The sequence below is a fragment of the Danio aesculapii genome, chromosome 21 (genome assembly GCF_903798145.1).
Source record: "Danio aesculapii chromosome 21, fDanAes4.1, whole genome shotgun sequence".
NCBI classification, from domain to species: Eukaryota; Metazoa; Chordata; class Actinopteri; order Cypriniformes; family Danionidae; genus Danio; species Danio aesculapii.
The window spans coordinates 41,050,238-41,074,468 of NC_079455.1; the positions used below are offsets into that span (position 1 = coordinate 41,050,238).

General features: G+C 34.9%; 1 protein-coding gene across 1 annotated transcript in view; it reads left to right on the plus strand.

Annotated features, from left to right (window-relative positions):
• Window positions 1-24,231, plus strand: part of kcnt1a (potassium sodium-activated channel subfamily T member 1a) — a 51,570-nt gene that overhangs the window by 21,890 nt on the left and 5,449 nt on the right. Inside the window, exons 14-27 of the mRNA XM_056447114.1 lie at window positions 756-864; window positions 4,412-4,520; window positions 5,084-5,233; window positions 7,651-7,886; window positions 9,391-9,601; window positions 11,112-11,217; window positions 11,702-11,874; window positions 11,957-12,028; window positions 15,309-15,443; window positions 16,711-16,822; window positions 16,907-17,008; window positions 19,520-19,603; window positions 22,261-22,383; window positions 23,385-23,676. Of these exons, the coding sequence (XP_056303089.1) occupies window positions 756-864; window positions 4,412-4,520; window positions 5,084-5,233; window positions 7,651-7,886; window positions 9,391-9,601; window positions 11,112-11,217; window positions 11,702-11,874; window positions 11,957-12,028; window positions 15,309-15,443; window positions 16,711-16,822; window positions 16,907-17,008; window positions 19,520-19,603; window positions 22,261-22,383; window positions 23,385-23,676 (2,014 nt within the window). The remainder of the gene's footprint in view (window positions 1-755; window positions 865-4,411; window positions 4,521-5,083; window positions 5,234-7,650; window positions 7,887-9,390; window positions 9,602-11,111; window positions 11,218-11,701; window positions 11,875-11,956; window positions 12,029-15,308; window positions 15,444-16,710; window positions 16,823-16,906; window positions 17,009-19,519; window positions 19,604-22,260; window positions 22,384-23,384; window positions 23,677-24,231) is intronic.

Sequence of the window (24,231 nt, forward strand, 5' to 3'; positions counted from 1 at the left end):
CACACACACACACACACACACACACACACACACACACATATATATATATATATATATATATATATATATATATATATATATATATATATATATATATATACAAATTTAAAGGGATAGTTCACCTAAAAATGTAAAGTTGGTGCTTATTCACCTCAGGCCATTAAAGATTTTTAAAAATTCGGATTTTTATCTGAAATTTTTGCTGATTCATAAAGTGCATTTTAAGGATTACCAGGACTACTTTAAGAGTCCAAAAACATATACAGGTACTGAATATGTGTTACTCCTGATGATACACTGAGGTCTTTTTAAGAAACTGAACATGATTTCTAATTACCCTGTAAAAAGGATTGGACAGAAGTCTTGACAACAAATGTTTTTATGTTACTTTAACCTATTTTTATAAGTTAATAAGTTTAACTTAATGGTAACACTCTAGGTTACAATTCATGGTATTAACTTCTGACCTGCCTATTATTAAGAAATTAACTATTCATTACAACAACTAAAGTATGATCTTATTCTGCATTCCTAATCCTGCCAAAACTTAAAGTCAACTTCTACCTTACTAACTAGCTAGTAGTGTTAGTTAATGTTTTGTCAATGGTGTGAATTGTGACCTATAAACTAAAGTGTTACCAACTTGGTCAGTTTGACTAATGCAAGTTTAAATGAATAGAAAATTTCATTTGATGCAACTAAACAGTTTAAAGCAGTAATATTGCTTTTACAGTCTAGTCTTGATGTGTTGACAGGATCACCAGACCATTTTGAGGGCTTGGGCTGTGAAAGACTTCGCTCCGAACTGCCCTCTGTACGTCCAGATCCTCAAACCCGAAAACAAATTCCATGTTAAATTTGCAGGTACTAAATAAGTTCACATTGTGCTTGATGCATTCGATTTTCTTCCTGCTTTTATATTCTATATCATAAATAGTAGCCCTCAGAAGACTAACGGTGCATCTAAATCAGCTCACTTGTTTGGTAGTCAGAGTGTCAGCCATTTTAAATGCTGTAATGGCACTGAAACATTCGCTGCTTGAAAAGTCCCACAAAAACCTTTGCATTTTGCGATGCAGGTGTCTGTGGTCCTTCACTGACTCGGTAGGTGCAGAGAATTGTGTCAAACTGCCGTGTGTGAGACTATGCTACATGATGGTAATAGTTTAATTGAGGTGTTTACATGTCTGTACTGCACTTCAATAATGCCACTAAAATAGGCATACTCCACGTCTTAATTCCATTACTGTTTAGTTCGATTATGACTTTAGTCTGATTAAGGTAATCAAAAACCGCTGTTTACATGAGACTCTTAATCAGAGTATTGTCTTAATTGTATTCGAATTTGGTTATTGGTGTCCATGTAAACATAGTCAATGTGTAGTGCCCTTACTAATGTTTACTAGGTTACCATCTGTGTTTTTAAAGACAAAATATCCTTATTTAACACTTTATACACTTTTTTTGTGTAACTTCTGACGTCAGTTGTCGTCTTCGTCTTATTTTAAGGTGCATTTTTGGGTGCATTAGCGCCACCATTGGGACTGGAGTATATATTTTTTCTAAAATAAATAAGTTTTCTCTTGCATGCACAGTTGAAATAAACATGAAGTCAGAGTGAAGAAAGAGAAACAAAACACACTCCTGTCCAGCTGATGGCGCTAATGCAGCACAAAATGCACACATGAAAGAAAAAGACCTCACACAAAATAGTGTATAAAGTTTTAAATATAGATGTTTTCCTACAGAAATGCATGGATTTGAGAAAGAAACCTTTATTTATAACCTGGAGCCATGTGAGGAACTTCTTTATTAAGGATGGGTGTGTTTTATTGGCTTCTTTTAGATTGCTGTATATATATATATATATATATATATATATATATATATATATATATATATATATATATATATATATATATATATATATATATATATACAGGGTGGGCCGTTTATATGGATACACCTTAATAAAATGGGAATGGTTGGTGATATTAACGTCCTGTTTGTGGCACATTAGTATATGTGAGGGGGCTTGTAAATGTCTCATGAAAGAATAAAATTATGTTCAAACCAAGCACACCATTGTTTTTTTTCTTGTGAAATTCCCAATAAGTTTATTAAGGTGTATAAGGTGTATAAATGGCCCACCCTGTACACACACACACACACACATATATATATATATATATATATTGTCCCCTTAGAAGGTTCTATCTGCGTTCTAAATGATTTTGAGACATTGAGCTTCAAAGTTTTTGCATTCCATATAGCAAACAATAACAATGTGTGTAACAGTTCTCTTACATACATTAACAATGACAGAGACCCTAAGAGTTCACTAAATGTAAATGATCAAAGTTTTCTTACATTTGCAAATTGGAGTATAAAAACATGGTAAATGCAGACAGAACCTTCTAATTCTGAAAAGTCATTTTCCACTTGGAATTATAACGTTCTATCTGGCAGATTATTAATTGAAGCAATACTTTTCTAGAAATACAATCAAAAAATATATAAGTTGGTGTTATAACAATACGTTGATGCTTGAGAAAGTTACAATTTTGCTTTCTATAACATTTATTTCATGTTTTAGGATGAATATTTTTGTCACATTAAGCATACAAGGCTGTGCTAAAAAATGTGTCCAGTGCAGATGTCAATTTTATCTAATTAATATGTTAATATTTATTAAATTTTATGCTTTATATAAATTATTGAATTATATTTATTGAATTATATGCCCCATGAAGTATTTGCCCTTAAAAGCTTAATATTAAATTTAAAGACTTTAAATGAAACGGACGATGACTAAATGAGTTTAATAAACACTAAAAAGTCTTTCACTGACTAGATGTAAACAAAAAAATAGATTTCACATTTAATACATACATTTTTTAATATTCATTTTCAACAATGTAAAATTTAACATTTCATCTCAATTTCTGCGACGCGGTGGCACAGTGGGTAACAAGATCGCCTCACAGCAAGAAGGTCGCTGATTTGAGCCTCGGCTGATTCAGTTGGCATTTCTGTGTGGAGTTTGCATGTTCTCCCCGTGTTGGCGTGGGTTTCCTCCGGGTGCTCCGGTTTCCCCCACAAGACCAAAGACATGTGGTACAGGTGAATTGGGTAACCTAAAATTGGCCATAGTGTGTGTATGGGTGTTTCCCAGTGATGGTTTGCAGCTGGAAGGGCATCCGCTGTGTAAAACAAATGCTGGATAAGTTGGCGGCTCATTCCGCTGTGGCGACCCCAGATTAATAAAGCCACTAAGCCGAAAAGAAAATGAATGAATGAATGAATGTCAATGTCAAGAAATGCTTATAAATCTTCACATTTACATACATCTCAATTTTGTGTGGTGTGGCATTATTTAATTGACTCTGATCTAGTGTGATTTTGTTTTTCTGGTGTTTCCTGCTGACAGTGAAGCAGTCCTGTGAAATGACAAAGAAATCTGATCCTGATTGGTCCTCATGCAGCATTAAAAATGCTGATTGGCTCACAGAAAGAATTTTATAGAGCCAAGCTAGAGTTCGACTTTGTAGATAAAACAAATTTTGTTTTTTTAAATAAGAAGTCTTAAAATGTAAACAACTTATAAGAAAAACATCACATAATTTAAATAAGTTGTCATTTAATAAGAATATGTGAAAAACATATCAATTTTGACAAAAATGTCAGATAGAACCTTATAATTCTAAGGTGACGATATATATATATATATATATATATATATATATATATATATATATATATATATATATATATATATATATATATATATATATATATATATATATATATATAGCAAGTCACCAGTTGCCATTGTACAGTTAGAAAAGACCAAGATAAATATTAAAAATAACTTTAATGTGTGTACTAGCCCTTATAATACATTGAACTTACTCATATATTAAACTTTGAACATGGAATGCATACATTAACTTATACATTGAACTTATAGTACATTGAACTAGCCCTTATTCACACAGTTCAATGTGTGACCTAGCCCTTTAACACCCATTAGAATCGCCATAATCAATAGATTGTCAGTAGAGTTGCATGAAACACAGCTGACAAAAAATAAGTCATTTTCAAACCAGGTGTCTTTCTATTGGTCCAACTTAGCATGAACCTGCATGTGGAAAGCTTTGTGGAAAAGTGTAAATTTCTATGCAGATGACTACATTGTGGGTATAGGAATTATTTAAATGTGACTTTTAGCCTCCTGTTGACACTACTAGTCCTGGAGATTACATCTTGAGTTGAGATGAAAGGCTAAATGTGTATTGTAGCGACCTACTGATAAACGACTTTGGGAGCTAACTGTTTGAGATGCATCCTCAGTTTTTCTCATCAGCCATTTTGGCTCAACACTAAGCAGCATGTCTGTTTCTTCCTGCAGATCACGTTGTGTGTGAGGAAGAGTTTAAATACGCCATGTTGGCCCTGAACTGTCTGTGTCCGGCTACTTCTACACTGATCACGTTACTGGTCCACACATCTCGCGGACAGTAAGTTTACAACACTCTTAGCTCCCTTAATGGTGTTATTTCGGAGCTACTAGCGCTACCACATGGAACTGAAAAATACAGCTTTTAAACGGGTTTTCTAAATACATCATGATACAGTCATGTTTTATATTTTTTTGAAAGACAATATTTTTTATATAGCAAAGAAACATTATATAGATTAACAGTAAATAGATTTATGAAGTTTTTCAGCTATATTATATCATTTATAATTTATTTATATTCAAATATAGACTATTTATTCATCACAAAATCCAAAAAAAATCTGATATAATAATAATAATTGTTTCTTAAGCATCAAATCAGCATATTAAACTGATTTCTGAAGTGTTATGTAATGGTGAAGATTTGAGTATGTTAAAAAAATCATTGTTTCATTACAGGAAAAAATAAAATTTTAGATTATACTCCCATATAAAGACATAATTTTTTAATTATAATAATAATTCACTTATTTTTACTGCATTATTGATCAAATTAATATTTTATTAAAGATTAATATAATTCAAATTATAAAGTAAATTAACACTTCTTTACTCTTTTAGAGAGGGCCAGCAGTCTCCGGAGCAGTGGCAGAGGATGTACGGCCGATGTTCGGGTAATGAGGTCTATCATATCCGCCTGGGTGACAGTATGTTCTTCAGGGAGTACAACAGCAAAAGCTTTACCTATGCTGCCTTTCACGCTCACAAAAAGTAGGTGTACACCGTTTAAAACACATGGTGAAAACTTGTACTGTCAGGATGTTTGTGTCAGGCTTCATTCTTTAAGGCTTCAGGCTTTTAGTCAAGTGTTTTCATGCTTTGAACAGTGCTTATATTTTGGATAAAGTGCATAAAACGGTTTAAAAGTGTATTTGTTTTGGTTTCTGAATAATTTATCCTACTTAATAGGTAATAATTATTAACTATAATAATTATTAATTGCTTAAAATGAAAAAGATAGAAAATTTTGTGCCATCAAATGATTAAACATGATTGATAACATCCAAAATAAAAAAATGCATTTACAGTATATAATGTATGTGTACTCACTGTGTATAAATATTGTGTACACAATAATAAAAAATATATGAAATACAAAAAAAAAAATACAAAACCCAAATATTTACATATTTACATTCTTAATCATTAAGCTTACTATATAGATAACTAATAATTGTTTAGTGCTTAAAGCTGCTTGTATGTGTAATTGTTTTGTTTTATTAATAACTTATAACTAACATAGATGGATGGATGGATGGATGGATGGATGGATGGATGGATGGATGGATGGATGGATGGATGCTTTTGCATGAAACGAAAAAGGAGTCTGCCCATGTAGCCTGATCTGCATCTCTGATCTCTACACCGTTTGAAAATAAATACAAATTTAAAGATGAAATATGCATGTAATACACGTTTAAGATGTGGGTAAATTACTGTAATTCATTGTGGGATTGGGGGAAATATGCCATCAAAATTCTATCATAATAAAGAATACTATAACAAATAGCATCTGATATGGATATGGATAAAGTATATCCAGGAGGTTGTTATTGCAGAATAAACCCCAACAGGTTTATCTGCAACCCGACGTGAAGCAGAGCGCTGTTGAATAAGACTAAAGGGCTTTATTCTACAAAAACAATCCATTCTGGATATACTTGATCACGTTTATTGCCACAAAGCATAAAAAATAGACATAAAACATTGTTCTGTATATACAGTTGAAGTCAGAATTATTAGCCCCCCTTTAATTTTTTTTTTTATATATTTCACAAATTATGTTTAACAGAGCAAGCAATTTTTTACAGTATGTCTGATAATATTTTTTCTTCTGGAGAAAGTCTTATTTGTTTTATTTCGGCTAGAATAAAAGCAGTTTTTACATTTTTTTTACAACCATTTTAAGGTCAAAAGTATTAGCCCGCTTTAAGCTATTTTTTGATAATCTACAGAACAAACCATCATTATACAATATCTTGCCTAATTACTCTAACCTGCCTTGTTAACCTAATTAACCTAGTTAAGCCTATAAATGTCTCTTTAAGCTGTTTAGAAGCGTCTTGAAAAATATCTTCTTACTGTTAAACAGAAATTGGGGGAAAACAATTAAATTAACAGGGGGCTAATAACTCAGGGGGGCTAATAATTCTGACTTCAAATGTGTGTGTGTGTGTGTGTGTGTGTGTGTGTGTGTGTGTGTGTGTGCGTGTGTGTGTGTGTGTGTCTATATATATATATTTGCCATAATATTTTATTACTTCTTTAATTAAACACAAAGATGGCAGAAAGCAAAACAGCTGATGGAGTACACACCTGGCCATTATTCAGACATAAGATGGCACCAAAAACGAAACTGGCGAAAAAACGAAATGGAGCATAGACTAACCTACATATTATTCATTCTCAAGACTGAGATAAATAGTTAAAAACAGACAAAAAAATTAGATATATGGATTTGATTGACATATTCACTAATGGTCAAGGTGTTTTAAAGATCCTGGATGAGCCTGCATTATTTGGAGGTTGTTATCTCGGAATAACATAACCTATAATATTGTGACAGACCAATCAGAATTGAGTATTCCAGACACCTGTGGAATAAGTTGTGATAAAGTATATGTATGTAATTTCCCACACTTATAATAGTTTTGCTGGAAAAGTTGGAAAAATCCACTTGGAAAGCGCTTTAAAAGTGCTTTAAGGTCTCTTGAAGTGCTTTGAAATTGGAATTTTTACTCGATGTTTGATGTAATCTCAACTGAAACATGAAGAGAGGGTGGGACATAGAGTAGCTCCTCCTACTTAAAGAAACAGCCAATAGTGTTTTGTTTATATAACAGCTCTGCCAGTGAGAGAGGCTAAGCTCAAGAGTATCAAATGAGAAGAAGGGGGTGGGGCAAGTCAGATGCTAGAGAGCATTTGATTGGTCAGAAGATTTGATGAGAAACTGAAGTATGAACTCCATTTAGGCGGAAGTGACAAACTGCAAGCTTTGCATGTTTATATCAGTTTTGAATATCCTTAAAACGAGCAATATTCTTACTAACGTCAAACAAGTTTATTTTAATTTTACAGGAGGTTTAAATTTGACTGTGGAAAAGGTGTAAGAACTCTGTTGTGTGTAGGTACGGTGTGTGTATGATTGGCGTGAAGAGAGAAGATAATAAGAGCATCTTGTTGAACCCTGGACCGCGACACATCATGTCTGCCAGCGACACCTGTTACTACATCAACATCACAAAAGAGGAAAACTCCGCCTTCATCTTCAGACAGGAGGAAGACCAGGGAAAGGGGCGGAGCTACTGCGATATATTAAACAGCCCGTCAGGACTGCCTGTTCATAGCATCATTGCTAGCATGGGTGAGAGAGAAGTGGTTTGAGGGTGTTGGAAATAAAATCATTCAGATTTTTAATAACTTATTGATATATATTTGTTCAACATAAGGTCATTCTGAAAGCGTAGCCCTATATACATTTCTGGAGATCTCGAATTATGTAGCCAGAGGTACGTATGGCTGCATTTCATTTTTAAAATGAACACTACAGGGCAGTATGATGCCATTCCTTTCACGCTTGCCAGCTGACGCTTAACTCCGTATGCACGGCTTTTCCGCTGTTACCAGTTTGTCCGGTAGCTCGACATGTAAGTCGTCGGCTTTGAGATGCAGAGCAGAGTTGACTGCAACAACGGGGTTCGAGTTTGGCGAAGAACAGTTCCAGAAAGCAGGTAAGAGAAAAACAGAAGTAAATAACATGGTAAGAATGTGGTAAAAACTGAAAATGTGGTAAAAATCAGGGGGCTTTTCTTTTTCTGGATTGCTTTTTAAAACTCTGTGGTTGGGTTTAGGGAAGTAGGTGGGCACTGGTCAATCTGTGCTTTTTAAAACACTATTGGTTGGGTTTAGGGAGGGTGGAGAGTATGGGGATCGGTCGGTTGATCAGTGAGTAAATCAGTCAGTCGACAGCGGCCTCTGGGGGATTTACATGAGAACAACAGGCACGAATGGCACAAATTTGAGATCTCAAAAAGCATTCACAGCGGCCTCTGGTGGTTTTGCGATTAACAAAAACTGCAAAAAAACGTACCTCCTGGGACATATTTGGTGATCTGCAGAAATGTATATAGGGGTACGTAATCAGAATGAGCCTGTGTAGTATTTGTTTGATCTCCGAAGTTATTTAACTGTTCAGGATGTTTCAAGGTATAGTTCAGCCAATAAAATCTGTCATCATTTATTCATCCTTCTCTGGTTCCAAATATTTATGAGTTTCTTTCATCTGGTGAACACAAAACAGGACATTTTGAAAACGTTGGAAACCTGTAACCATTGTTTTCCAGTGTGTTTGTTTTTCCTACTATGGAAGTCAATGGTTACAGGTTTTCAACTTTTTTCAAAATATCTTCTTTTGTGTTCAATTGATGAAAGAAGCTTATACAGGTTTGGAACCACTTGAGGGAGAGTAAATAGTGAGTAAATTTTCGTTTTTGTGTGAACTATCCCTTTAACAGTAGAATTTGTTGTGATAAACAGCATTGTCCATGATGTTTGTGAGTATTTTGTGAATAAATTCCACAGTTCAGTGTTCAAAGCGTGACGAAAAAAATAACTCCACCCTTCGCATGCTGCATCTCTCTGATTGGTGGATTGGATGTACAGCATCATGGGAAGTGTAGTTTTCAGCTGATCAGTCATTGCCTAGCAACATAAGAGTAGCGTACTTCTTTTTTTGTCAACACAAAGAGGCAGAACAGTTGCCTAATGTTTTCAGAAAGGAAAAGCATGTTCGATGTGATCGGCCCCTAAATGTGTTTTCACTTCTGGATCCTGACTGTTGTCCTCTTTAACTGTTTGTCCGTTTTCAGGAACGGTTGCCATGGATTTCCAGAACACCAGTCCCACTGAGAGTGGACTCAAACTGGCTCCGCCCACAGAGAACGAACTGGGAAGTCGACGGCCGAGTATAGCACCTGTTCTGGAGATCGCTGACTCCGCCTCCTTACTGCCGTGTGACCTGCTGAGCGACCAATCAGAGGACGAGGCCGGACACTCAGATGAAGATGTAACAGCCACTGAGTGAGTTCATTCTAAGCAAATGTTTTCTCTCTTTATTTTAAAAAAAACTTTTTAAAGAGTTTTGGCATTTGTTTAAACCTGACAAGCAAAGTAAGCTTTGCAATTAAAATAATAAGAAAAAAATAATAATATTATAATATTTTTTTTGTCATTGTAAAGCACTTTTGATCAACTATGAGTTCAATTGTGCAATATTAAGGAATTTTGCCTTGCCTTGCTGAGTAATAATAAATATAAAAATGTAATGCTGTCAAACAATTAATCACGATTAACCGCATCCAAAATAAAAGTCTGTATTTACAAAATGTATGTGTAATCATTGTGTATAAATACTGTTTATATAGAAATAAAAACATATAAAATACAAAACCAAAATATTTACATATATGTATATTTATATATAATTTGTATTAGATAAATAAATAAACAAAAAGAATGAATAAAATAATATAAATTAACATTTTTTTGTGTGTGTGTGTATACATACACAGACAAAAAAATAAATAAATAGATATCCACCGTACATTTATATAATATGTAAACACTCGCTTTTATTTTGAATTGAATCTTTTGACAGCACCAATAGAATTATAATAAAATTACTATACAGTTTTTTATTATTATTTCACAGACAATGATGAATGTCTGCACATTTAGTAAAAGTAAAACCAATCCTGCATCTTATTTTGCAGGACAATCATGCTCTACATGAACCCTGTGCAGTTTTCTTGCTCATAATGTGCATGTGCATAATATATATATATATATATATATATACAGTGCTCAGCACATATAAGTACACCTCTCATAAATTTGTCTTTGTCTTTTAAATTCATATTTTTAATAGGAAGCTTTACAATATTATATTTGTGTATATACATTAGATTAGTCAGTATTGAAGCCAAATCTGGAGCTTATTTAACAAAATAACTTACGATAACGATCCAACTAGTGCACCCAAATTTATATGCTATAGAAAAATGTTAAATAGACAAGAAGAGAAAAAATGTAAAATTTTAGTTGAAATTTTGTAGGTTGTAATTTTTTTGCAATATTTAGCTTGAATTTAATTGTGGTATCTTTCTATTTCTAAATATGTTTGGTGACTAAAATATTATTTTAATAATAAATAATAAATCTGTTTTGTTTAAATGCACCAAAATACAATGCCTATATTCACTGAGAAATGGATACAAATATTCATTTTCAAAATGGGGTGTGCTCAATTATGCTGAACACTGTGTGTGTGTGTATATATGTATGTATATGTATGTATATGTATGTATATGTATATATATATATATATATATATATATATATATATATATATATATATTTATTTATTTATTTATTTATTTATTTTTATTAATTTATTTTTTTTAATTATTATTATTCTTTTTTTTTCTCATTGTGTTCCTGACACCAGCCTGTTTGAGCTTTTTGTTTTATTTTTTTAAAAGGTTACTGCCTGTTTAAGAGTTAAAATGTATTTTAATGCTGTTTTCCTCAGTTTTGTGAAAGGTTATCCCCCGAACTCTCCATATATTGGGAGCTCTCCGACCCTTTGCCATCTTTTACCCCAGAAAGCCCCTTTCTGCTGTTTACGGCTTGACCAGGTGAGTAGCAATCCTCAAGACATCCAAATATAATACCACAATATAATATACACATTATATCGGACCATTCATTTATTCATTTTCCTTCTGCTTAGTCCCTTATATAGCTATAGTCCCTTATATATTAGGGGTTGCCACAGCGGAATATACTGCCAACTATTCCAGCATATGTTTTATGCAGCGGATGCCCTTCCAGCCGCAACCCAGTACTGGGAAACACCCATACACACTCTAATACATTAGTTTATTTAATTCACCTATAGCGCATGTGTTTGGACTTGTGGGGGAAACCGGAGCATCCGGAGGAAACCCACGCCAACACGGGGAGAACATGCACAGTCCACACAGAAATGCCAACCAGTGACCTTCTTGCTGTGAGACAACAGTACTAACCACAGAGCCACCATGCTGCTTTATTGGACCACTTCAGCATTATTATTATTTCAGCATTTTCTTATTATTATCATACTTGTTTCTGTTGTAGAGCTGTGAGCATGTCTCTTTTGAAGACGCAAAAGCATACGGCTTCAAAAACAAATTGATCATTGTTTCTGCGGAGACGGCTGGAAACGGCCTTTACAACTTCATAGTGCCTTTAAGAGCCTATTACAGACCCAGAAGAGAACTCAACCCTATAGTCCTGCTGTTAGACAACCTGTAAGTGCACATTCACACAGAGACCTAGACATTCATCTCACATGTTTCATCAAGTGTTCTGAAAGTGCTTTACTTCCTGCAGACCCGATGACCACTTCCTTGAGGCCATATCCTGCTTCCCAATGGTGTATTATATGGGCGGCACCATTGACAAGTACAGTAGCACGCAAAAATGTTTCTTTTTTTAATAAGGCTGTACAAACAGAAATATACATAAAATATCATTAACAAAGAATACATTTCAACATGGTCGAAAATGGAGTGGGATGAAGCACAAGCTTATTATTTTCCCACCCATTACCACATACATCATTTGTCTATTACTTCAACTTATTTCTTCTTTTACTTATCTCTTCTTTTTACATTATTTTATCCTTTTGGCATCTTTGACAAATGATATGTTTGATTCCATTTGTACCTTTACATTTTATAACATACCCCCAAAGAAATACATAGTACTGCAAGCAGCCATTAATTAAAAATTCATCAAACCTTTCTAATTGTATCCTTTTTCAATCACCTTCATCATTATATTCCTTTAATAATATATATTTATACAACTTTTTAAGTTGATTATTATCCTGACATTGTTTGAGAGTCAGATCTAGACTGTTCCATAATTTCACACCACAGACAGACATACACAGACTTATTTAAGTTGTCCTTGTTTTCAGCCTCCTAATATTTAGTTCTTCTCTCAGATTCAATCCCCCTTGTCTTTCTTCAAAACACTTTTGTATGCATTTCAGAAGTAATTTATTCCTATTTTTAAACATAATCTGTGCTGTTTTAAATTTAACCAAATCATTGAACTGAAGCATCTTCAATTTAAAAAAGAAAGGACTTGTGTGCTCCAAATACCCCACATGTTCTGTCAGTCTAATGACTTTTTTCTGCATTGTACATACGGATCGTAAATTAGATTTATATGTATTCCTCCAAATTTCAACACAATAACTCATATATGGCACCATAAGTGTGTTATATAATACATACATTGATTTATTGTCCAGGATAAATCTTGCTTTATACACTAGTGCTGCAGTTTTGGGACTAATTTTGATATCACATTATTTTTTTGCGGTTTCCAACTAATTTTATGATCCAATACAAACCAAAAAAAAGAAACCACCAAATATTATCGCATTTTTTATCTTTACATAACATTATATTTTTATATTATCCATATGGGATTTTATTTACAGTGCTTTTGTATTATATCTATTGTATTTTTAAATTGCATTGCATTGAAGTTTTTATATTCTATTGGATATACTATATTTTTTGGGGAGGATTTTAAGATTACATTGGGATTTTTATATAATTTTAATTTTTTTATCGCAATTTGCATTGCAATTGAATAGTCTAGTTGTTACAACCTCTTTGATGTTAGTCTAGGGTAAAAGGAATAGCAATTAAACGTTGTGGTACTTTCACAACATGAGGGTTTAAGCAAAACACACTGACAACAGAACTGCCAGCAAAAGTGATTTAATGAACAAATGTGAAACCAGAATAATGCCTAAGATGATGATGATGATGATGATAATAATAATAACATTAAAGGCGTGGTCCACTGTGTATTTTTAAGGCTTGGTTTTGTTTAAAAGATGCAAAGCAATGTGTGCTCGTGCTTCACTTGTAGAAAATCACGTTATTTTTTATATTCAGCTACTCCGCTAACATGAAAACAACTGTCATATTTCCTAGTTCCTCCAAAAGGCCTGCCCTCAAGAGGCTCTGATTGGTCAGCTAACATAATATGCTGTGATTCAAGGATTGGCTCCACGTCACGCACCTACAAGCGTGCGCTTTTGCGCTATGTAAACCCAGTCAGTCAGTAGCTGTTAGCAGTGTTAGCTACCTGAATCAGACGGAAAAAAAAACACACAGCTGAACATCACGCCTGCTCTCTAAAAACAAAATCTGACAAGTGTCTTTCATATATATTTGGAATAAGCATGTGTAAGTACTATAAAATATTCTCATATCTATTGCAAGTTTGTTATTTGAGATGTAGAATGAAGGGGAAAGGGGCAGCATAGAGAGACACTGCAAGCGTCTGCATAGAGAGACACTGTAGTGCTGCTGAAGACTGTGGCTGTTTCCAGCAGTTTGACTGATAAATATAAATTTGTAGCTAAATTGTTAGCGGTGCCAAACAGCATTTCCCGTTGTTTACATCATTGTTTACGTCCTTGCTACAACATACCATTAATGCTAGAAACTGTGCATGTAATAGATCGATTTTAACAAATAAAAATACTTACAGGTTGTGGCTCACAATCCACAGCTTCGTCTGTTGAGGAGTTTTTAAGCTGAATCCAGCACTGAACTGGGTGAGATTCTGAAAGTTCTCCTTTGTCAAATGCTAGCTATATATATTTTATAATTCTCTGGAACATAATTAAAATTAAACTGTAAGCGCTTCTCTCTTTGTGTCATGTCTTTTAGAAGCTTAAATACAGAAACAGAACAAGCTCTGTGGAAATTGCAGCGTTTGGACTGCATTTTAGCTATAACATTACAGCGTCTCTGGCCACTCCCCTTCGCTGCGCAGGGTGTGTGCGCAAAGTGAATGCACATAACCAGAAGCCCTTGTGATCTCACTCGCCTGGATGTATTTTTTTGGTCCCCAAATTAGCTGTAGGCTTTGCTAAGCTAACTTTATAAAAGCCAATGTCTCCCTTTGCATTTAACTTTGAGCGTCTTGCATTCAGAGATGCTGTTTATGTTCACACAGCTACATTACACATCAACTAAAGTTTAAAATATGATATCTTAGTGGACCACCCCTTTAATGAAAATTAAACAAAATAATTATTTTGTAATATTTCATTGTAAAATAATAAAAGTGTAGTTGCACATATATCATTTTAAATCAATCTGATTGGATGTTTATGTGATTGACAGCTTGGACAGCCTATTGCTGTCTAGTCTAGTGGTGGTGGGCAAAGAAAGCATTATATTGCATATATTGCACTATATTTTATATTGCATTGCATTGGGATTTTTATATGGAATAATATTTATAGTGCTTTTTGTATTATTTAACATCTTTTTATATTGCATTGCAAAAGGATTTTTATATATATTTATTTTTATTGCATATTTGATATTATTTGTATTGGTTTTTAAGATTACATTGAGATTTTTTAATTATTTATATTTTTGTACTGCAAAATGCATTGCATTTGGAAAGTGTAATTAACATATATATATATAACAATAATAACATTGAATAAAATTAAACAAAATTATTTTTTGTAATATTTAATTGTAAAAAAATAAAAGTGTAATTGCACAATATTTTAAATCATATAAATCATTGCTCAAGTCAGAGTGATTACTTTTTTATTCTATTAATCATACAGACAGCAGACCTATATTTGTCAGCCAATTCAAATCTGATTGGTTGTTTGTGTGCTTGACAGCTTGGACAGCCTATTGCAGTGTGGCGTTCTGTATGCTGATAATCTAGTGGTGGTGGACAAAGAAAGCACAATGAGTGCAGAGGAAGACTATATGGCTGACGCTAAAACCATCGTCAATGTGCAAACCATGTTCAGGTGAGGGAAAAACCACTGGAATATATGAATAGAAAGTGACATAATTTGCATAATATAGCATTTCTGTTTTTTAAGTCAGGCCAAGTTAAGCTTTATTGTTATTCCACTATGTGTAGTATATAAATCAACATAATCATAAATATGAACACAATGTAAAAGCTAAACGTATAGTTCAAGTTCAAGACACTTTAATGGCATGACATTTAATACAGTATTGCTAAAGCATTTTAAATATGTAATATATTAACATTGTCAAAAAAAGAGTACAGTAGACAAGAAATAATGACAAAAAAACTGGATCATACATTTGATAATTATAATAATAATAATAATACAAAATAAAAAGTTTAGATTATTTAAATTAGATACTTGTATTCACATTAACCATTTCTTATCATGTGTAGGGGTATACATATTTTGCAACTAGTCTAGATGTCAATTCATCCTCTCCGAGTATATAGTAAAGTTTTTTAAAAATCATTTAAATTAAAAAATGAATTATTCAGTGTTTCAAATTGGGGGGAAAATATTTCTCTAGTTGTGGTTTATTTGGGGCAGAACATAAGGAAGTGTCTTTCATACTCTATTTGATTTGTGTCACACTGTTTACATATTCTCTGTTCTTTAGGAGTCCAAGACTTTTTATGTCTGCCTTTTTCTATTTCTAGGTCATGATCACAGAGGCGATATTTAGAAAGGATGTGTTTTTCTTTTAATTGTTTTAATGATAAATAATTTGCCAACTTTGTGGTTCTGTTCAGAATCGAATAACATTGAAGTTTAGTTTGGAGGTTAAATTCAGTTAGTTTAAATTTAGTTATTCATAACTAACATACCGGAGCGGTAATCTAACTATACTAACTACTACTAACTAACTATACAAACTGTATACTATACTTACTTAAGCTATATACATAACTTAAGACAGACTATACAAGTACTTTTACATAAGACAGAACAATATTGTGCAAGATATCGTGCAAAGGAGGTAGGATTTAAGGTTGAAGAAAACAAGTAGTGCAACATGATTTGTGGTACATTCACAGGTAAACATTGTTTTTCTTATTCAGTCCTTGTAATATGGAGTGTAAGTAAAGTGTCTGGTGCATATGAAGAGAGACTTTAAATAGTCTCAGAAAATGCATGAACTCATAATTCATTGTACTTGAATCCAATGTAAGACCCATTGGATGAAGCAGTGTGCCAAATGCATACATGTAAATAATATTATAATAGTCTGGTTTTCTGTATCTCTGTGTCTCTCCAGGTTGTTTCCGAGTCTCAGTATAATCACAGAACTGACGCACCCGTCAAACATGAGATTCATGCAGTTCAGAGCGAAGGACTGTTACTCGCTCGCCCTGTCCAAACTAGAGAAGGTGAGACAAAAAATGTTTGCATATGTTGATTGAAAAATGTAGTTTTGTAATTGGAATATTGCCAAATGTGTGTTCGATCAACAGAAGGAACGTGATAAAGGCTCAAACCTCGCCTTCATGTTTCGCCTTCCCTTTGCTGCTGGCCGAGTCTTCAGTATCAGCATGCTGGACACACTCCTGTACCAGGTAAGAGGAAGTCTTCAAGAATTTAATGAAATGTACTGTGTTTTCCCTCAAGACAACACTGTAGAGGTGGGAGTAAGGCCATGTCCATGCTAATACTCTTTCGTTAAAAAACATTTTCTTTTTTTTAACCTTCAGGTCTCAAGCAGGTGAAGTCCATTTTTTTAAGACTAAAACAAGTCAATGCTTTGCTTATTTAAAGAAAGTCATATCTTGGATGAAGCAAGTCATTTACACTTTTGATGATTTAACTGAAAACTTCAAGATTCAAGAGTTCACACCTAGATGACGATTGATTATAAAGCGTGTTTGGAATGCTGTCCCAGGAGAGAGCCATGAGCTCATAAGATCCTCAAGCCCTGGGCTCCCTCTGGTTTGCAGGGCGCAAGGGGAGTTTGAGCTCAGGTAAATCTCGAGAACTCCTCTGCCGTTTGTAGCTAACGACCAATTATGACTATCATTACTATGAAGAGATGACTTCTGACTAGGAGCACGTCTATGCCAATTTGGATTAGTCAATTAATTTAAGTCGCATGTTTTTGGATGGTGGGAGGAAAACAGAGAACCCAGGGGAAACGCACATGAGCATGGGGAGATCATGTAAACTCAGCAAAGAAACATCGACTAGCTTGGTAAGGACTAGAACCAGTGGCGTTCTTGCTGTGGGGCAACAGTGCTAACCAGTGGGCTGCCAGGCCGCCCAATCTAGGAAAAGGGAGGAGGAGTATGTGTAAAAGGAGGGATTCTTCAAAACAAAGATGACTATGGTATGGAACTTTGGTTATTTATGGTGACTTGGGAAACGTCTGATTGGCTAATGCGGGACCAGCTGTGGTCAATCATAAGCACGTGATCCTCTCGAAATTAGTTCATAAATAAACTTCACTTAAAATACAGTAGTTGTGGACTATAGCTGCCCATCTCCATGTGTTATAACTAATTTGAGCATGCAAAATATGCGAAATGTGAAAGCAAAATGATTTTGAGTCTTTAACTCGTCATAGTCGAGTCTCGAGTCATAATAATCAAGTCAAGTGATTTTTGAATATTTGTCAAGTAAGTCTCAAGTCAAAATTTTGCGACTTTAGTCTGACTCAAGTTCCCCACCTCTGCAACTCACGGTGCTGAAATATAATTGAAAAAATTGGCAGTGGGCTGGTTATAGAGACCAAAGCAAAGACAGACGTTCCGGCACATAACATACATTCTTAAAGCAGAATAACTGACTTTAGTAACGCTTTTCAGATAAACAAATGTGTTCACTTATGTTTCTTACATATCTGCAAACATTTTGTTATTTTTATCATATGTTTTTATTATATATATTCATTGTGTATACATGTGTGTATATATATATATATATGTATATGTATGTATATGTATATGTATGTATATGTATATATATATTTATATGTATATATGTATATATATCGCCATCTGGGTTTCCTATTGACCTCATTCCCTAATGCGGAAGTGCGCGCGTTTTTGCGATTGTTTTAGAACTTCCGATTCAGTTGCCTATGGGAGAAATGACTAGGAATAATGAACGGCAGAAAACAGTCAAACTACCTACTCTACAAACAAGTGTTTGCATGACAATACAGACAAAGCAGAATAATATAATAAGAAAATATCAGTTTGCAACACCAAGCAGCAAAACGAGCTGTTTTTAATATCTAAAATGAATGGAAGTAAATTTGACCGGAAGTCTCGAGCCAAAATGATTCAAATGGCTGCGCCCACTCGTACGCAGAGAATAAGGTGAATATGGGAGATTACTGCTGAATGAACTCCAACTCCCAGAAACCCCTGCGCTCATCAACAAGTTTTTTGAGCTTTCAAAATTCTGTCATACGGCGCTGCGAAAAAGGGCGGGATTAAACAAGATGATTAGACATTAAAAAAACGTGAGCCATTGGTCCATATTTTAAATTTCTGTCCAGAGAGGTCATGTTTTGATCCTCGGTTGGTCTCACGCAATCATGTGATGCGATTTTGCAGGTCAGAGTTCACCAAGCTTGAACTTTCCAACTCGGTGAAATGCGAAACTTGCCGCACGACCTTACGTTTCCGGTCTGACGAATGGTAGTCTATGGGGAGAAAAGTCCAGTGTGACTGCAGTTTAAGTACCTTAATTAATCTGGGGTCGCCACAGCGGGATGAACCGCCAACTTATCCAGCATATGTTTTACTCATTCACACACATACACTATGGACAATTTAGCCTTCCCAATTCACCTATACCGCATGTTTTTGCACTTGTGGGTGAAACCGGAACACCCAGAGGAAACCCACGCGAACACAGTGAGAACATGCAAACTCCACACTCCAATTGACCCAGCCGAGGCTCGAACCAGCTACCTTCTTGTTGTGAGGCGAATGTGCTACCCACTGCGCCACGATGCTGCCCTATTGTATAGTATATATTGCTGCTCAAGAAAAAACAACAACATTACCATCAATATGCTTTGTGATTTATTTTATGATTGCTTTGTGTTTTGTTCTGCGTGTGAGTGTTTTGTGAAGGACTACATGATCCCCATAGCCAGATTACTGCTGGGATTGGACACCACACCTGGATCTGGATACCTGTGTGCTGTGAGTCTACTTCACACTGTTTAATGTTGAATGTTTTTTACTTCTTGCAGACCCGATGACTACTTCCTTGAGGCTGTGTCATGCTTGCCAATGGTGTAATATATAGTAGTAGTAGTAAGTAAGTAAGTAATGTGTATTTATATAGTGCATTTATTGTGTATGACCATACACCCAAAGCATTTCACAATCATGAGGGGGGTCTCTCCACACCACCATCAGTGTGCAGCATCCACCTGGATGGTGCAACGGCAGCCACAGGACAACGGCGCCAGTGCACTCACCAAACACAAGCTATTGGTCGAGTGGAGAGACAGTGATACAACCAATTTGGTGGATGGGGATGATTGGGAGGCCATGATGGGTAAGGAGGGAATTTGGCCAGGACACCGGGGTTACACCCCTATTCTTTTTACGAGAAGTGCCATGGGATTTTTAATGACCACAGAGAGTCAGGACCACGGTTTAACGTCTCATCCGAAAGACGGCACCCATTGACAGTATAGCGTCCCTTTCACTTTTACTGGGGCATTAGGACTCACACAGACCACAGGTTGAGCACCCCCTGCTGGCCTCACTAACACAACTCACTAACAAAGATAAAACTCATTGCGGTTGGAAACAGAGATGAGGTTCTCAAGGTGAATGCGTACCTGGGATCTAAAGGTCAAACAACAAAAAAGGTCAGGAATCTTGGCGTGACTCTGGAGTCTGATCTAAGTTTCAAGAGTCATGTCAAAGCAGTAACTAAATCTCAAAAACATTGCAGGAAATAGATGCTTTGTTTCCAGTGAGGACTTAGAGAAACTTGTTCATCAGCAGGGTGGATTAATGTAATGGACTTCTCACGGGCCTTCCTTAAAAGACAGACAGCTGCAGCTCATCCAGAATGCTGCAGCCAGGATTCTGACCAGAAGCAGGAAATCAGAGCACATCACACTTGTCCTCAGGTCTTTACACTGGCTCCCAGTTACATTCAGAATATATTTTAAAGTATTATTACTTGTCTATAAATCGCTGAATGGCCTAGGACCTCAATACATTACAGATATGCTCACTGAATACAAACCTAACAGATCACTCAGATCTTTAGGATCACATAAACTAGAAATTCCAGGAGTTCAGTCAAAGCAGGAGGAATCCACCTTCAGCTACTAACAGCGCCCCCCACTGCTGGAATCAGCTTCCAGAAATGATCAGATGTGCTCCAACAGTAGGCACATTCAAATCAAGACTGAAAACACATCTGTTTAGCTGTGCCTTTACTGAATGAGCACTGTGCTGCGTCCGATAGATCACACTATTATGTCTTTCTTTTCTTTTTCATTCTTTTATAACCTATTTTAACACATTTTTATCTGTTTTTAATCACTTTTATTATTTGTTTTTTATTTTCTTATACTTTTTTATTCTTGTTAATGTAAAGCACTTTGAATTGCCACTGTGTATGAAATGTGCTATAGAAATAAACTTGCCTTGCCTTAACTTAACTTCATGCAGTTTTGTGACCTAATCTAAAGTGAGGACTATTTATGCTTTATAAATCCTTCATAAATGATCATTAAATTATTATCAATTGAACAATAATCTTTGCAATCCTATATAAACAATAAAATTACTGTAAAGTTTAAACACTGCCGAATAACAGGAGTGTCAAAATATAACAAACAACTGGATAAAAAAACAACATAATAATTTAACAACAAATTATGATACATTTCAATGTTATTTAGCGATGTTTAAGTCATGTTTAAAAGTTAAGATTGCAAATATTTATTTTTTTATTTGATACTTTTAATTTAATTTGATAATAGAAATGATTAAAGTCATTTATTTTATTTTATTTTTTTCTTGTTTAGAATATGACTGAGCCTTTAATTGTCATTTATGAAGGGATTTATTAAGCATACATACGGTAGTCCTCACTTTTGATTAGGTCACAAAACTGAATGAAGTTGAGTTGATAAAGCATTTATTAACATACAAATTAACTATTATTAAATGCCTGAATAATAAAATATGTAAATGGTCAGTTGAATAGTTTATTAATCATTTACTAACTCATTCTGAATGATCTTAAAAAAACACAAACTATGCTTACATAACTGGTTTGTAAATAATGCAATACTTTAATTTAGTAATGAAAAATAAATCGTTAACAAAGTATGAAAACACGATCATTAAGCACATTATAAATGTGGTTATAAGTCAAGAATACAGCATTTGTAGCTGCAGTTATAACTGCTTACATCTATTAATGTAGAGTTAATGCTTGACAGATAATGAATTCACTATTTACTATTGCTTAATAAATGGTTCATAGTGTGTAGTTATTTTAAAGTGTTACCTCTTTATTTTGCATTGCAATGGGATTGTTACCACTTTACAAAAAGGTTCTCTTAGTTAACGTATTTACTAGCCTGAGCAAATAATAAGCAATTCAATTATGCATTTGTTTATAAAACAAATTAAGTATTTATTCACCTTTGTTAACATTAGTTAATATAAATAATTTATGTGTGCTGTGAGTCTACCGCACATGTGAAGTGTGCTGATATCTCAGTGGTGTTTCATGGATATTTTGATGTGTGTGTGTGTGTGTGTGTGTGTGTGTGTGTGTGTGTGTGTGTGTGTGTGTGTGTGTGTGTGTGTGTGTGTAGATGCACATATGTGAGGCTGATCTCTGGATCCGCACGTACGGGAGACTCTTCCAGAAATTCTGCTCATCCAGTTCAGAGATTCCCATCGGAATCTACCGCACAGAGTCACACGCACCACCTGAGGTACAAATCGACCTATCTGTCTGGCTGGCCGGCTGTTTGTCTTTATTACTGGCTCTCTGTCTTTCTGACTGACTGTCTCTGTCTGACTTTCTGTCTGTCTATCTTTCTGACTGTCTGTCTGTCTTTCTGTCCATCTGACTGGCTGGCTTTTTGTCTGTCTATCTGGGTGTCTGTCTGGTTGTTTAGCTAGCTGTCTGTCTTTCTGACTGACTGTCTCTGTCTGTCTGTCTGTCTGTCTGTCTGTCTGTCTGTCTTATTTTCTATCTGTCTGTCTGTCTGTCTGGGTGTCTGACTGGCTGGCTTTCTGTCTATCTGGCTAACTGTCTGACTGACTGTTTGTCTGGCTGTCTGTCTCTCTGGCTGGCTGCCTTTTTGTCTGTCTCTCTGTATAGGTCTCTGTCTGTCTGGCTGTCTGTCTATCTGTTTGACTGGCTGTCTGTCTATCTGTCTGGCTAGCTGTCTCTGTCTGTCTGGCTGTCTCTCTAGCTGGCTGGCTGGCTGACTTAGTGACTGACTGGCTGTCTGTCTGTTTTTCAGTCTGTCTGTCCTTCCTGATTTTTGTCTTATAACCAGGGCCAGACAGAATCTTCTGTTTATTTGTTTTTTGCAAAGCTTTGTTAGTTAAAAAAAAATCTTTACAAACTGCATTGCACATATGTCATCTAGACATTTGCATATTCAATAATAATATTACAGAATTTTATATAAAAACTGAGTAAGTGTGTGTGTGCGTGTGCGTGTGTGTGTGCGTGTGTGTGTGCGTGTGTGTGTGTATACATAGAAATCAAATAAATAGACTCGATGGGCTCAGAAATCTGTGGATTTCAGATTCCATGTGGGCCAACTTATAATATAACTGATCATTACTCATATTCAGTTTCTCCTTACCTGACTTTTTTTTCTTTCATTGTTCTTTCATATTTCATAATATTTTATATTATATAATATAAAGTAACATTTTCAATTGTATTTTGTTTTTCCATGGTTACCTCTGCCTCCAGTTTCAAAGCTCAGTCAGCATAGATGGTTTAAACGACACCAAAGAGAAAGGGGAGGAGTCAAAGATCCTCACCCGGAGCTCCTCAAGCAGCGACCAATCAGATCACCCACTCCTGAGAAAGAAGAGCATGCATTGGACGAGACGTCTCAGTAGGCGGAGTGTAAAGAGGAGCGACTCCTCTCTCAGCTCCATCCAGCAGCGTCTGGGTGTGTTACGACGCTCAGAGAGGGAGGAGCTTACTGAACTGGTCAGAAACCGCATGCAGCATTTAGGCCTGCACACTGGCGGATACAGTAAGCCACGCTCCTTATCCTCATTAATAATATATTAGTATAATTGATTTATTTTTAAAGGGATAGTTCACCAAAACTTACTATTTATTCACCTTTAAATAGTTCCTTTCAAAACTGAATGAGTTTCTTTTTTCTGTTGAACACAAAAGAAGATACTTTAAAAAATTTTGGAAACCTCTAACCATTGACTTCCATAGTTGAAAAAACAAATACTATGGAGTCAATGGTTACAAGTATTTTTCTAAAATATTAAGTATAAAGTATTGTTCAAAAGAAGAAAGAAACTTATAGAAGTTTGGAACAAGTAAAAGTTTGAGCAAATTATAATAAAATATTTTTTTGGGTGAACTTTCTATTAATGATAGTGAATCCAGTTTATCTAACATAGCAAACTGGAGGATCTATATAATTCCAAATGTTTATTTTTTGCATGAAAAAGAGGCTGTAACCACCATGACCCTCTCCTTTCGCAAATTCCTGATGGATAAAATCAAGCTCTGTCCTACTTTCCACTCATATTATATTTCACTTGACTATGTGAGATTAGGAAAAAAC